The sequence below is a fragment of the Thermobia domestica genome, chromosome 4 (genome assembly GCF_964235325.1).
Source record: "Thermobia domestica chromosome 4, izTheDome1.hap1.1, whole genome shotgun sequence".
NCBI classification, from domain to species: Eukaryota; Metazoa; Arthropoda; class Insecta; order Zygentoma; family Lepismatidae; genus Thermobia; species Thermobia domestica.
In genome coordinates, this window is record NC_137457.1 from 333,272,587 (window position 1) to 333,289,852 (window position 17,266).

The window sequence follows — 17,266 nt, forward strand, 5'->3', positions numbered from 1 at the left end:
ATTTGATTTTGAGTTTAGCGCCCCTTTCAGCAGCGAGGCTATATGAGAAGTGAACGTACAGATTAACGTAGGTCCCAAACCAGATAAGCACCCGCCGGCAATCGTACCCGGGTCTTCCATGCCAAAGATGCGTATAATAATAATATATTTGGTTTTAGCTCACCTTTCAGCAGCGAGGCTATATGAAAAGTGAACGTACAGCTTAACGTCGACCCCGAACCACATGAACTCAAGCCGGGAATCGAACCCGGGTCTCCCACGAAGACATGTATAATAATAATAATAATAATAATAATAATAATACAAATTGCGTTATGGTAGCGATGAAGGAGATATTAGATCTGATACTGATTTTCTGAACACTAAATCTCCATACTTATTTACAGGTTTTCGAAAATTCTATGGGTCGATGCAAGAAGTTATTTGCACTAAGGAAGACTCATATTGAGATATAGGAAAAGTTCTATGCCTGTACATTTATTTTTGGATAAATTAGAAAGTTGTCCATCACCTCCGTGTAATACGTATACTATAAAAATGTACGGCAAGAATGACTGAAAAATTACAAAATAAAAAAATAAATGCATAGAGTGGGATTCGAACCAGTTTTAAAAGTATAGCATCAACACAAAAATAGAGTACTTAGCACGCAAGGCGATCGGAACAACTAGGCGCTCGTTCAGTTGCATTGATAGATAACGAACTCCTTAACTACACTTGCTTTTATGACAATCTTTGTTCTTCGTTAAGAAGTGTGTGTGTTTTCTTTTTTAAAAAAGAAAAAAATTGCTGCATTAATGCTAAGGTACTGTTTTGTACTAGAAGTATCAGAATTAGAAGTAACAAAAGAAGAACTGAGAATTTCAAACAGCAAACTGTGAGCTGTGTTTATAAGTCGTGTTTCTTTCTTCATTCCTTTCCCTCCTCTCACTCAGAATGCATTGTTGCCAAACTTAGAATATTAAGGGACTTAGAAAAATTCGGGCATGCAATTATATTTTGGAGAAGTGTACATGTCCCAACAGAATATAAGTTTGACGATATAAAAGACAGTTTTTACGAAGAAGTGGAACGGATATTTGAACAACTCCCGCGTTATCATATGAAAATTCTATAAGAGGATTTCATTGCGTAGAAAGGACGAGAGGATATTTTCAGATTATAGGGAACGTAAGTCTGCATGAGATAAGTAGTGACAAGGGTGTTAGATTGGTGAACTTTCCAACTTCAAAACCTTATCGTGAAGACTATAAAATTCCCACATCGCGACGTTCATAAATACACTTGGACCTTACCAGACGGAAAAACGATAACGTTTATTAGATATAAGACAATCTATCATAACTGTTGTCCCGTGTTTCAGAGGGGCTGATTATGAAACTGATCACTACCTGGTAGCAGCTATAATAAGAGAGAGATTATCGTTGAATAAAGGAAATATTCAACGTCTGTAAACAGAGAGATATAATTTAAAGACATTAGAAGAGAGCCAGGTAAAAGAGGAATACCAGACTGAAGTTTCGAACAGATTCTGGACTTTAGAGGATTTGGAGTGCAATAGTGTTGAGGATACTTGGATTGAAATTAGAGATATCATTAAAATTTCAGCAAAAGAAAAACTGGGAAACGCGGAAATACGTAGGAACAAATCATGGTTCTACTGGGAAACGCGGAAATACGTAGGAACAAATCATGGTTCTACCAGGAATGCACTAAACTAGTAGAGAAAAAAGGAAAAACTACGTTGGATACAACATTCGAATGAAATAACTACACAAAATTTCAGACATCAGACGGGAGACTTCCAAAACATTTAAAACAAAGAATCGTGATTTTTGAAAGCTAAAGTGAAGTAAATTAAAGATAATATTAAAAATAAAAAAATTCGGAACACGTATAAGGGGATCAAGGAAATTAAGAAATGCTATCAACCTTGAAAATATATATATTATAAAAAGTTGACGGAAAAGTTCTCAGTAATACAGATAGCAGATAGACGGAAGATCTTTTTGAAGAATTGCTTAACACGCAGCCAAAAATTAATGTAAGTGGAAAAAGGGGAGATACACACTGCGGAACCAACTGAATAGAAGTAAAAATCACTATGAAGGAATTAAAAAATCACAAATCTCCTGCTGTAGACGAAATTCCGGCTCAGTTAATTTTACTGTAGGCGAAAAATTGTCGAACAAGATACACGAACTCATTTTCCTTATCTGGAACAAGGAAGAATTGCCAGAAGAGTGAAAGGAATAAATGATTGTTTCAATTCACAAGTAACGCAAAAAAACTGACTGTAATAGTTATCGAGGCTTTTCTCTTCTGTCAACATTGTGTAAAGTTCTTTCAAAGATTCTATTAGCAAGATTGACCCTATGCGCAGATGAAGTTATAGGAGAGTATCAGTGCGCATTTAGACGAAATCGATCGACTATCGACCAAATATTTAAGATTCGACAAATACTCGAAAAGAAGTGAGAATACAATACTCCGTTACAACAACTATTTATTGATTTTAGAAGGGATTACAACTAGAGATGCAAGGGCTCGAAAAAAACGGCTTTTTGGAAAAAAACTGTTTTATCTGCTTCACTTTTTTGCTTGGGAAATTTTGGGCTTTGTAAAATTTTTTGCTTTAAATTCATAAAGCGGACTTTGTTTTGCTTTTCTACAACAACACAAACTCATTTAACTAGTGGTTGATGTAGATAATAATAAAAAAACCTCTAAAATAAACCAATTTCGAAAATTTTTCAAACAATTTTAATTCTTAACATATTTACATTATGAATTCCAAAGGATTAACCAATGTATATAATATTTTTTTAACCTCTTATATACAAAAGTATTGTTTAACAAAAACGATACACAAATAAATAAAGAAAATTATATATAGTATTTTACTTCAAAATATCATATACCCTCTTTCTGAAACACAGTAAAACATGAGAGAAATACATTTATGCGATAGTCTTAAAGGCTGCACATCAAGAGCTTCGTTTCGAGTGTTTTTATAAATTCTTGAAATTTTTCAGTTGAGTTTTAACTTTCATATACATTGTATGAATATTTCGAAAATAAATTCATTCACTGATTACATACGTAATAATTAGACTTCGGATCGATATGTACTAAAAAACGAAAAAATATGCATGCAAATATGCGCTAAAAATGCCGAAAATATGCAAATATGCATTAAAATTAGTAAGTATGCAGCATTCAAAAGCTAAAGTTAAATGAGGAAAAAGAGAAAAAAGGTGTATTACATTACCTATATATACTTGGTGTATAAGTATGATGCATTCATGCTACAATACACAACTATGTAGTTTTCTGTGTTTTCTCGCAAAATTCTGCATTTATCAGTCAAAACATTACTGTACATGGAAAATGTTTTTTTCGTGTCACGAGTCATTAAGAGACAGTATTTGAAAGAAGCAATGTTACTTGCCGATAAATCTGAAACTCGTCCGACGTTGTTCTCATGAACATTTTATTTACTTTGGACAGTAATTTTATGCCAGGATTTTTCGCATCTATTGACTGTGCATTTCGAAAAAATGCTTGTCCGATTGGTTTTGGTGGTGTCTGTTTCGTTGTTGAATCAAACTGTTCAAATGCACTACAAAGTCCTAATCATCGTTCTTCTAATCTTATAATAAAAAAATAATGCGCCAAGTATCTGTCAATAAAGAATAAATATACTCAGAGAAGTAAATAAACATTTCTGGCATAAGCATATAATAAATCCTACCTAGCAAAATTGAACAGGACTCTCAAAAATGTCCATTAATGGTTTTAAAGTTAACGAAGATAGATGTATGTTTCAAAAAATTAAGTGATGTACATACATATAATGGATATAGCGAGATAAAATGCTGTACATAGACCTACCGTATTCAATTACAGTATTTATTTGTGCTACGAATTAATTCACATAAAACTTACAATAATAAAAAAAAAAAACCTAACTACAGTTTCAAAGGCCAAGACAAAAAGTACATGCCATGCTCTTTTCAGCGCTTTTCCCTCTACTGTTGGCTCCTTTTTGAACTATTGTGTATATTATGCTCCTTCTTCCATGTCTCTAAACCAGCTAGAGAACGAATTATTTGTATTTGAAAATTACTATGTGAATTGCACTTCGTTCAAAAAGTCGCACGGTATCTATGGCCTTACATGGTAGTGGACTAAAGGTTAAATATGTAGGGCAACAAGCAAGCTCGCGACTAGAGGGGTACTAGGAGGCCAGGCCCACCTAAACTTTTCGTGGCCCCTCCAGACCTCAATACAAAAAACAGAATTTAGATATTTGTAAGAAAATTTTTGATGACTTGACCCCTCTAACATATTCATGCCCCCCCAAACCTCTGTGGTTGGTTTCGGGTCTTGTAACAACTAAACGAAAACCTTTACAGGAAACGTAGTTCATATATCGAACTTTTTACAAAATGTCGAAAAATTTTCTAAATGCTTGAAAATTCCGGCTACATTCCGGAATATAAACTTTCCATTAAAAATATATTTTAACATCTGTTCTTCGCAACACAGGTTCCGCCTAATCAAGAGAATTTAACCATGTTCATTAACCTTTAAATTCATGGGACGGTGAAATATTTCCGTTTAAAATAAATTTCCGTTTAATAAGGGACCTGTTGAAGGCAGTTTTTCTGTATTAAAAACCTGTATTCAAAAACCTTATGTTCTTGTTTAAAAGAAAATAAATCCACTTGAAATTACTTTTTGTATCCAATTACGTGTAAATCCCAAAATATTTTCTTCTAGCGTAACATTGGCCGTTTCAAACAGTAATAATTTGCAATTTATAATATTGATACTTTAAAATGGAATAAAGTGATTTGAGCGAAATATGGAGCATGAATAGGAAGAAGGTATAGTTATCGAAAACATAACAGAAGGCTTAGTACGAAAGTTACTTTTCGAGAAACCGAGGTGTGTATCAAAACAACACAAGCTTATATTTAAATACTCTCATAAACTCCTTAAAGGAAAACTTGGGAACTTATCTCTTCTTTCAGAAAGTAACTGCTGTGACAAGTTTTAGATTTTCTGAAGCAAATATTTTTTTAATTTAGAGCTCATTTCCAAACGGTTGTTCATTTTTTCCTGAAATACATTCTTCAACGGTTTCTTTAGAATGAACTCTGTCGGTATTTAAAAAAAAGCCATATCTGAGTTGTTTCACAGTTGTATAAACTCCTTATTAGGCTTGAAACTGCTACGAAAATATAAGAAGACCAAACAGCTGAGCGCTGCTGAAGTTTGAGCTTTTGCTGTCGAAAATAATAGAAATGTCCTCTTCTGAAATCAAGCTTCCTTACTTTGCAAATATTACTTGTTTAGCATACATTTTGCATTGTTAACGTCTCTCAACTTCAATCCACTGTTTCAGAAGATTCTTCGGGCCCATGTAGTTGTAGTGCGACATCTCTCTCCAAATTTGTCCATTTTTGTCCACCCAAGAAAACGATTTGTATCATTCAAATTAACAAAGGAGGGTCATTTAGGGATGCGCACGATACAAGATTTGTGGCTGTCTCGTCTCGAAAATGTGCTGTAAAAGTGATGTCTCGACTCAAAAAATGTATATTTCTCTATTGGAAGAGGCGTGTCTCGACTAATTTTGTCAGAAAAAATCATGTCTCGACTCGTCCCTTGCCATTTCAAAATTTCGGCCACTTCGACTACCTGTACGGCATCTTCAAATGCGAATTTTAGCTAGCTCAGAATTTTATCCAATTTTTGTCCACCCAAGAACAAATTTTGTACCATTCAAATTAACAAACGAGAGACTTTCAAAATTTGGTCACTTCGATCACCTGTAGTGTGACATCTTCAAATTTGAATTTTAAGTGTCCCAGAATTTTATTCAATTCTTGTCCAATTCTGTCCACCCCAGAAAAAATTTTTGAATTCAAATAGACGAGGAAGGGGTGTTTCAAATTTGGCCACTTTGATCACCTGTAGTGCGACATGTTTAAACTCGAATTTTAACAAGCTTCAAATTTTGTTCAATTTTTGTGCATTCCTGTACCACCAACAAAAAATATGTACCATGGAAATAAACGAGAGAAGGTCATTTAAAAAATTGACCACTTCGATTACCTGCAGTGCGACATCTTTAAATTCGAATTTTAATTAGCTCAGAAGTTATCCAATTTCCGTACATTTTTGTACCATAAAAAATTTGTACCATTCAAATTAACAAAAAAGGACCAGTTCAAAAATTTTGGTCACTTCGATCACCAGGAGTATGATATCTTTAAATTCGAACTCTATCTTAGAATTTCTCGTTTTTTTGTACGTTTTTGTACCACCAAGATACTTGAAAGTCGAATTTGAAAATGCCTCACTACAGGTGATCTAAGTGGCCAAATATTTAAGTAACCTTCCCTGGTTCATTTCAATAGTACATAATTTATTCTACGTGGTACAAAAATATTCAAAAATTCGACACAATTCTCAGCTAATTAAAATTCGAATTTGGAGCTGTCGCGCTACAGGTGATCGAATTGGCCAATTGGAAATGTTCCTCCTTCGTTTATTTGAATGGTACACATTTTTTTAGTGGGTGGAAAAAATGGACAAAATTTGAAAAAAATCCTGAGCAAGTTAAAATTCGAATTTGAAGATGTTGCACTACAGGTGATCGAAGTGGCCGAAATTTTCGAATGGCCCTCCTTTGTTAATTTGAATAGTACCAAAGTTTTTCTTGGGTGGACAAAAATGGGCAAAAAGTGGACAAAATTCTGAGTTAGTCAAAATTCGAATTTGAAGATGTCGCACTAGAACTAAATGGATCCAATTTTTCTTTTGGTATTCCTATACAGCCATACGACCACACAATTTCAAATTCATACACACACAACAGTAGCAACTTTAACTGCCGAGATGAGTGACGTAGAAATTTTGTTTTAGGTGATTTGACATCGTTATTAGTATCTTCTTCCAGAAAGCTGACATTCATGCATCGTTGCTATTAGGATGAATCACACAATCTTTTGTTATTCTTCTGACCTTGGAAGATATTCTTAACCTATAATAATGAACCATTTAAAGATTTTGAGTCTATTTATATTAGAAACTTGAAATTCCACTTATAAAGAAAGTTGTCGAACGTTAAAAATTATCAATTTCTTCGTTCCTTTAAATATGCATTTATTTGCAATAATGACATAAACATGCACCAACCTCCGAAATATGCAGATATATGCACTATAAAACTCTGCTATTTTGCCCCAAAACAGCTGAAACGAATTTCTGTATAAAGAGCATACCAATATCACATCAGGAATAAAACATACAAATATGCAAAAATCCTAAGTCTAGTAATAATCTATTAGCCCCTGTCAGGTGCTTCGGACCTGCAAAATCGGTAAAATTCCAAACTCTGTAATTGACTGACTATTCCTTAAGCTTGTTCAAAATAGGGAAAGTACCAAATTTTCCGTTCATGGATCATATGCGTAACAGACTGTACATCTAAGGGCGTTGTTTCCTAGGCTCTACAATATATAACCACCATCACGGTTTACCCAGTCCTGAAAGCTTCTGAATTTTTAACAAGAGGAATGCAACATATCACTACGAAATTTCCTCTTACAAAAAAAGAAAAAAAAAACTATGGAATACATTTAAGAAAAGTGGAAAGAATCAATCACTGTCCAAATTCACAAGAAAGGCGACAAAACTGATTGTAATAATTATCGAGGCATTTCTCTTCTGTTAGTATCCTATAAACTCCTCCCAAACATTCTATTAACAAGATTGATCCCATACACACATGAAATTATTGGAGATTATCAGTGTGGATTTAGAGAAAATCGATCAACTATCGACCATATATTTACCATTCGACAAGGACTCAAAAAGAAATGGGAATATACTACCCAGTACATCAACTATTTATTTATCTTACAAAAGCTTACGACTCTGTTAGGAGGAAATCATTGTACAACATTCTTACAGAATTTGGAGTACCGAGAAAGGTAGTTAGATTAAATAAAATATGTTTAAATGAATCCCAGAGTGAAGTCCGAGTAGAAAAATTCTTGTCAACGAGCTTCCACGTCAAGAATGGCCTGAAACAAGAAAATGCATTATAGCCATCTTTACTCAATTTTGTCCTGGAGTAAGCTATAAGGAAAATCAAAGATAGCAATCAGGGCTTAGAGTTGAAGAGTACTCATCAGTTTATGGCGTATGCTAATGATTAAATCTGATAGAAGATAGGCGAACAATCGAAAGCAATGCAGAGGCTTTATTAAACGCTTGCACCGATATTGGTTTAGAAGTCAATGCAGAGGAAACTAAATACATGGATGTTCACTGGGATCGTAAAGCGGCAAATTATGGATGCGTCAAAATATCAAATAATACTTTCGACAAAGTGGATACTTTCAAATACCTAGGATCAATATTACTAGGCCAAAATCATATCCAAGAAGAAATTATATTCGACTGAATCACGAAATCCGTGTTATTATTCAGTTCAAAATATTTAGTAGTTGCGAATTCTGTGAAGGAAATTAAAGCTTAAACTATATAATACGATAATCATGCCCCTTGTGCTTTATGGCTGTGAAACATGGTCATTTACGCTGACGGAAGAACGCAGACTTAAAAGAATTTTCGAATAAAATCCTGGGACGAACATTTGTACCTAAGAGGAACGGGAATGGGGAATGGCGGAAACTTCATATCGAAGTACTGCGTAATTTATACGGTTTATCAAACATCGTTAGGGTCATCAAGCCTAGGAGGCTCAGGCGGGCAGCTCATGTAGCCAGAATGGAAGATGGTAGGAACGCTTTCAAAGTTTTAACTGGAAATCCAGTCGGAAGACATCCATTAGGAAGACCTAGGCGCAGATGGGAGGCCAGTATTAAGATGAATCTCGCAGAAACAGGAATACAGAGTAGAAACTCGATCGAATCGGCTGACAGAAGTCAATGAAGAGCTTCTGTGTGGACGCGGCATTGAACGTTCGGATTCAATAAGCCATAGAGAGAAAGAGGAGTCGTTTAAGCTAAGCAAACCGCACAACAATCATGTTGAGTGGTTAGTTTTTGCGTTTGTATCGGGAAGTCCGGAATTCGACGATTTTGACACAAGTTTTTCTTATTCCATCTGTGAATGTAAGAATAATGCGTGCAGTGTAACTCCTGCCCGAATTCCTTTCTTATTGGTTTTAAATCGTTATTACTAATTACCAGAATTGACGGATTTGCGAAGAGGGTTAGGGTGGGGATGTTTTTTGATTGAAGCCTGTACCCCGAAATTACGTAACTTCTAAAACAAACGAATTATTATTTATGCTTTTATTTAAAGCTTCAAGCTCCCCTGAAATAAAAATTAGGTATCTTTAGAAAAACTAAACATTAATAAGAAAAAAAACTCCTAAAATACTTTACTACATCCGCCATTGATTATCAGCATAAAATGGTCTTCGAGGTTGTATCTGGAAGATTATTGCTGAATATAGAAACGAAACGAAATATTAGTTATGCCTGTACTCATAAACTTCAACCCCCCCTCCAAAAAAAAAAAAAGAATTTTTAGAAAATCAAACATTAATTACAGAAACTCTCATCAAATACTTTTCTAAAGCCGCTACTTATTATTCTATAAAATGGTATCGAACGTTGTGTCCGGACGTTATTGCTAAGTCATTGCACAGCTACAGTAAAACTGAAATTTGAAAGTACTCTCTGACAGACATATTGAAAAACGTGCTAGTTTAACTATGTGCTAAAAGCTAGAATACTAAGCTATAAGAAACGAAACACGGATAACTAAAAATGAAATGATCTAGAGAAGATAGGGAGTCTATAACGCAGAAGTTAAAATAAAGTAAAAAAGCGGCGTTTAAAAATTGCCCTCAAATACAACGTACTATATGTTACTTTAATTCATTAAAAATGTGCACCATCCATCATGATGGTAAATTCCAGAGTAAAATATGGTATTTAAGTCATGAAATCTTATTTAACTATAGAGTATACTATAAAAAAGCTGTTTAGACAGAAAAGTCATGAAAATGAAAAAAGGCAAAATTTCCAAAATTCCCGCTTTTCCCCAGAAAGCCGGCCTTTTATCTGCAAAAAACCATCGATTCAAGAAAAGCCGACTTTTTTTGGATCTCTACTTAAAATTTGGTTAGGAAAGAAACATTGTATGACTTTCTTGCAGAATTTGGAATACCGAAAACGCTAATTAGATTAATTAAAGTATGCTTAAATTAATCCCAAAGTAAAGTTCGGGTAGGAAAATTTTTGTCCCCGACTTTTCACATCGAGAATGGCCTAAAACAAGGAGATGCATTGTCGTCATTATTATTCAACTTTGTCCTGGAATACACTATAAGGAAAATCAATGATAGCAACCAGGGCCTACAGTTGAACGGTGTTTATCAGGTTATGGCGTATGCTGGTAATGTAAATTTAATAGGGAATGATAGGAAAAGGATAGAAAGAAATGCAGAGGGCTTATTAAGTGCTTGCAATTACATGGGTTTCGAAGTAAATGTTGAGAAAGCTAAATACACGGAAGTGCGTCGGGACCATAATGCGCCAAATTATGGATGCGTTAAAATATTATATAATACTTTTGATAAAGTGGATACCTTCAAATATCTAGGATCAATATTGACAGACGAAAATCATATTCACGAAGAAATTTAATGTCGACTACAAGCAGGGAATATGTGTTATTATTTAGTTAATAATTTCTTATCGTCGCGAATTTTGTCAAGGGATTTGAAGCTTAAAATATATAAAAGGATAATCATGCCTGTTGTCCTGTATGATTGCGAAACATGGCCGCTTACTATGAGGGAAGAACATAGACTGATCGCATTTGAGAATAAGATCCTGAGACGAATATTTGTACGCAAGAGGAACTGGAATGGGGAAAGTCGGTAACTTCAAAACAAGGAACTACATAATTTATACGGTTTACCAACCATTGTTAGAATGGAAGCTTAGGTAGGATCATTTAGCCATTGGGAAGACCTAGGCGCAGATGCGAGGACAATATTAAGATGAATCTCACAGAAATAGGAATACAACGTAGCAAGTGGATCCAGTCACCTAAGGATAGAAATCAGTGGAGAGCTTCTGTGAACGCGGCATTGAACTTCCGCGTTCCATAGGCCATAGAGTTAGTTATACCAAACCACAACCATTTCAGCGGTATGGAAAAAGTTCTCGTTTAGTCACTAAACTGCTAAACAGTTATGGCTTCATGCGAAATCTTCTGAACAGGCAGAATAATTATTAAGAAAAAATCTGATTGAGTTTTAAATTCCACTATTCTTTTCGGTTTTAGTATATTATTACTTTTATTAAAGCTAAGAAGAAAAGTATTTAAAATATATTTTCGATGATTTCCAAAGTATTTAAGTATATTTTTTAACAGATCCGATACGAGCTGTAGTAGTTTTGCTTTGTTTTCTCCAGATATATCCAGTTGTTCCACACTTGTATTTAATATATTTACACAAATTAGATAAATTGCATATACTAGAAAAAATATTCTCTATTTTATACCTGAATATTTAACTTTTCATTTAATTATTTTAACTTTTACCGTACTTCGTTCGTTACACGAGGAATCATTTTGCATCTATTTTTCCTATTATGTAAGGAGGAAAAATTTTCGGAAAATCTATGTGCTTGACATGACGAAATTAGAGAAAGAGCTTTTACATTATCATTACATTAATACGAAATATAAACTGCAGAATCTGTCTAATAAGTTGAAACTAAGTTAATACTGCTGAATTCTTGTTCCATGATTTCATCTAAGCCCATTGATTTGAACGGGGAAGTATTCCCTTGCTTTCTTTGAAATGAACTAGAATGTAAGAGTTTGATTTTATTGAAAACTTCAAATCTTTTGAATGGATATTACTTTGTAAAAATGTTACATGTAATTTTAATAGTTAATAACGGAGTTCAATACAAGAATTAGTAATAGTAAATTTACTTTTAAAGCAGCAAGGACCATTTAACTATATTTCAATAAGAAATTCAAAAAAAGAATAATTAAAATCTAGTAAATCCAGAAACACAAGAAAATAATTCTCCAATGAAATTAAAGGGCTAAACACCAAAAAAGGCTTAAGTGCCAAGCAATGATAAATAATTAAAAGTCAACAATCTGACCAAAGCGAAAATCATATAACGTTACACTTACAATAGTATATATTATTCCTATCATTTGAGGGGCCGCGGTGGCTCAGTGGTGGAGCGTTCACCTCTGGTGCTTGGGGTCCCGGGTTTGATCCCAGCCCACGCCAAATGAACTTTGTTGTGGACAAACACCGTGTGAGTGGGTTTACTCGGGGTTCTCCCGTTTCCTCCCACTTTCTTCATTCGACCATTTCATTCATTACTCATCACCGTCTCCTTTAGCCTAACCGGCATAAGCGTGGGACGTAAAACTCAGATTTCATTTCATTTTTTCCTATCATTTGATGTGTCTGATGAATACAATGATATATGGCTGTAACGGAACCACGCTTTGCTTTGCTAGAATTATCACTTTTTAACGAAGTTTGATTGTGGTGCAAGTTAGACCATCCCATCTGTACTATTGTACAGGATCCCGCCTCAAAGACCATCAACCACATTCGCCACTCTGTAGAGAAGTATGAGTCATTTAAGTGTATACATATGTTGGTTATTTTTTCTAGGAATGTTCAATTCAGTTCGCAAACATCTACTTTTCTGCAAGACATCCATAAGAAATAAAGAATTTCTTCTCCATTTCCTCCCTACTTTATTACCGTTACGATCAATGAGTTATTTTAACCAAAAAAAACCTGAGCTGCCTCCACGTGATTGTTCACCTGGTCTGGCATGGCCCATGTGAAATCACAACTTTAAAGAAATATTATTGTGTACCACAATGTAATAAAACAAAATATTTAATTAAAGCACAGGGAAGATTGCGTATCAGATGTAATGTAACAAAATATTTAATTGAAGTGGGAAAATGTCTGAAGTTGAGGTAGTTTGAATACTCTTCACGATTCATAATCCAACGGAAAATTCACAGTGTCTTGACTTCTGCAGTGAAAATTATAGGATAGGATATGACTTTCAAAACTACGAAAGTTCACAAAGAATGTTGACATGACGGAAAAATCATATAAATACTAATATGATCTTAAAGCTTTGCTGGCGTCTACTATTAATCCAATGTTCTCGGGATTGCTGAGCTCTGAAGATGTTGCCGCTGTATGGTAACAAAACTCAGCACAGCAACACTCACTCTGGCAGCAATCCCGAGCCGAGTAAAGAAGAATTTCTTGACGCCGGCTGTCCTTCTGTTATTCAGAGATTCTACTCGTCACGATTACCAAAAAGCAAGTGATCATGTATTGTCTAGCCTAGTCTTAAAAGTCATACCTGTTTTTGAAATGCTCTGTAATTATTTAATTATGGTCCTTATTTTCTGAATTCACATTATTAAATTCTTGTTCTAAATCATCTCTTCTTGTTGCACTTTATCTCTGACTTTTAATTTCGTATTGATAGTCAATTCTGAGCTACGTTTCCTACGCTCCCAGACGTGCATTAATGTACATTTCTTCTTGGAGAGACTGGGTGGATGTCAAGGCCATTCAGTAATTTCGTATGCGAGAATGGTTTGGCGTTCGCATCCCATATAAACGTCTTCGTTTGCTATGCCTCCGGTAGATTTCTAACGCCTTTTGCGTCCCATAAAAGTTCATGCTTAAGGTAGATTGCAAGCCTATTTTATGTTTTAGCAATATGAAAGGTTTTCTTTAACATCCTACAATTACGCACCGACGCTAAGAGAGACAGTGATGATAAGATGGATGAAAATCGTAGAGCAAAGCAAGGGGAAGGAAACCGGATCAACACGAGAAAATCCTCACTAACGATGCGCCATAAAATCCATTGCACGAAATATAAGATTGAACCGCCGAACCATAGTACCAGGGGCAAATGGTATACGGTTCACAACCGCGGCCCCCAAAAGAAGAATTGATTAATTATTTTAGAGAAAAACCATTTGCAAAATAAGCACTCTACTTGTGTGTTTCATGGAGCTATACAAAGTATGCTACAATTATAAACTAATAGTGTAGATTTATACTTGGGAATTCGAACTACATATTTTTGACCGAAAACCACATCCCCATATATATATATATATATATATATATATATATATATATATATATATATATATATATATATATATATATATATATAAAATTCTCAATAACACAGGATTTACGAAGTAGATAAAAAATATACAAAAAAGGACACATTTACTTTGGAGCAAAGACAAAAAGTACACACGAAACATTCCCTTTCAATACCCACAAAGAGGAATAGAGCGTGTATTATAAAATTTATTTCAGGAGTTCGAGTTTATGTGGCCTGCTAATGTTTTAACACAATACTCTAAATAATATTCTTTTCAGTGGAGCGTGTATTGTAAAGTTTATTCTAGAGCTAAAGATTACAAAGAACGATCAACCTAAGACCTAATTATATATAATTTTTAGAACGAGTCCGGATTTAAAGGGAAACAAGCCGCTTTAGTTCCTCCCTCTAAATAGGTACATTTAAAAACTTGCCCCCTCAAATTCCACTACAACCTTAGCTCAAAAGTTCTTCAACACCCACCAAAATTACCTCCCTGCAACTTCTCCACAAGACAACAGTAGGTAACAAATAAGTAAGTTCATCTTCAGTAAAATTATGGTGACCTTATTTAATATAACAGAAAATAACACAAAAGAAGAACAAAATATTCCAGGGAAGACAAGCACACGCCAAATGCATTTTACCCCATTAACCAGCCAATTATACCAGAAAATATAATGGCCTCTAACCTTACAGTTGAAATTTACCTCAAATCAGTCAAGTTTCAATTTAATTAAACCCCAACGTTCTGAAAACTTTAACAAATCATTGCTAGAGTCAGTAGAAAATTCAAATAAAGGAATGCCGCAATTCCTACTAAATTAAGACATAATACTAAGTTACGTGAGAACACATACCACTCCAGCAACTTAAGCAAACCGACGCCAAATGAGATACAACACACAAAATGCGGTGCTACACTACAAATCGTTTACATAACAAAACAATAATGAACCGCGTGAAATAATTAACAACATTGCCATCTGTCGAAAACACCTAAAGTTATCACTAAGAACAAGAACTAGTTTTCGGTGAGAAAAGAAAAAAAAATCGAGCCAGTAATTGAAAGTTTACCCCAATTTCTTCAGCGACACCTGCTCTTTTACATGAGGTTATGAATGCGTAGCTCAATCCTTGATCATCCATGAAGCAAATATGAAAAAAGTGAATAAAAATATGTAACCAATAATATAAGTGATGTTTTTAAAGATGATACAGATAACCCATGTTTTTGTTTACAGGTAATCTATGTGTGTCATATCACTTTCAATCTTTAGATTATGATTTTTACTTTCGACGTATTCCTCATACCTTGTTGTTTCTTATCTGTAAAATTTCCGAAGCTATTTTGGTGCAGTTCTACTGTACGGATCTGTGGATTGTAAAATGTAAAGAAAATTTGGGGAATTCTTTAATTTGTCCATTTTATGTCGAGAACACAACGCAACAACCCCCTGCGAGGCTTCTAACCCGTTTCTATTAATACTAACTACTACTCCTACTAATATTTCTTATACTATGAATCCGTATAGTAAAACTGCACGGCTGTTTGTACCCGTATTATCAATCTGAACCAATTACTTATAGAAAATTCAAGATTACCTTTCTAGCCCCACTGAACTCAATGTTTTTATTGTTAATTGTTTATAAGTACTATAGTACGACGCGCTAGTATCTTGTGCCACTACATTCCTAAGCGTTCCCAAATTACTTTTACTTGAAGAATCTTCTTCAACTCCAGGTTCTGATTTCACGATATCAACGTTTGGTTTCACATCGGAAGAAATCGTAGCTTCATCTTTCACTATTGTCTCCTCTACTTTCGCTGTACGTAATATTAACTCTTTGTTGTCCGTTATCAGTGGGTATATCCAACCTTTCCCTTCGAGTGGGTCGTCTTGAGCAAAATCATAATCAATTTCTTTTTTACACATAAATTCCAACTTAAAAGATTGTTCATCTGCCATCATGATCTCACTTTTAATACTATATTTTTATTTTAGTTTATACCATAAATTTCGTTTTAAAAAAAGTTTGCATGATAGCTCATAGTAAAAATACGTTACACTCGTAATCCAACAGACATCTTACAGATGTTAAACACCTAGTAAAATGTCTGTCTTGACAATGTTGCCAACACTTATTAATGAAATGTTAGAAACAGTAGTTAGGAAACGAGGAGAAATTGGTCTAAAAATAAATGAAGAAAAAAGCAAGTTCATGGTTTTTAGTGGAGACATAGAGGATAAAAATATACAAGCAGGAAACATAGTAATAAGCAGGACTGAAAAAATAGAATTTTTAGGAATCACACTTGAAGAAGGAGAACAATACTTACTTGAACATGAGAAAAAACTGAAAAATAAACTACAAAAGTATACAGCAATTATAAAAAATAAAGCAATGAGGTCATACAATAGATATGAGGTGTCAAGAATACTATGGAAACAAGTAGCAGTACCGGCGCTAACATATGCAAATGAAGTAATAACTTTAACGAAAAAAAAAACAGGAGTATTTTACAACAAGCACAAAATCAAATAGGAAGGTTTGCCCTAGGAGCAAATAAATTAAGTGCAGATGTAACAATAACAGAAGAGATGGGATGGAGTGATTTTGAAAAAAGAGAAGGTGTGAGTAAAGTAAAATATCTTGGAAGATTAAAATTTATGGAAGAAACAAGATTAGTAAAAGTAGTGCATGAGGCCACTAAACATATGGGAAAAGGGGAGAACACGAAACGGTTTAGGAGAGTTAGGAAATTAGAAAGAAAGTATGATCAAACTTACCGCTAGCATACAGAAGAAAATTATAAAAATTGGGAAAAAATCACAGAAAAAACATTTAAAGAGAAAGCTCAGGAAAAGTGGTATGAAGAAGTTGTTAAGAAGAGTAATTTGAAAGGAATATACACACATAAACAGCGTTATGAGAAAATAAATTATATGAACAATGATTTACGAAGCATTTTACTTTTCAAAGCCATGTCAGGGAGCCTTGAAACAGGGGTAAGATGGAAAAAATTTAAAGAAGTGAACGAAAAATGTCAATTATGT

General features: G+C 34.2%; 1 protein-coding gene across 1 annotated transcript in view; it reads right to left on the reverse strand.

The window, feature by feature from the left end:
- The window catches only part of LOC145684474 (uncharacterized), a 30,883-nt gene extending 14,547 nt beyond the window's left edge, over positions 1-16,336 (reverse strand). The window contains exon 1 of the mRNA XM_081756904.1: positions 15,813-16,336. Coding sequence (XP_081613030.1) covers positions 15,813-16,180 — 368 coding nt within the window. The 5' untranslated portion in view covers positions 16,181-16,336. The remainder of the gene's footprint in view (positions 1-15,812) is intronic.
- Between the last annotated feature and the right edge of the window lie 930 nt (positions 16,337-17,266).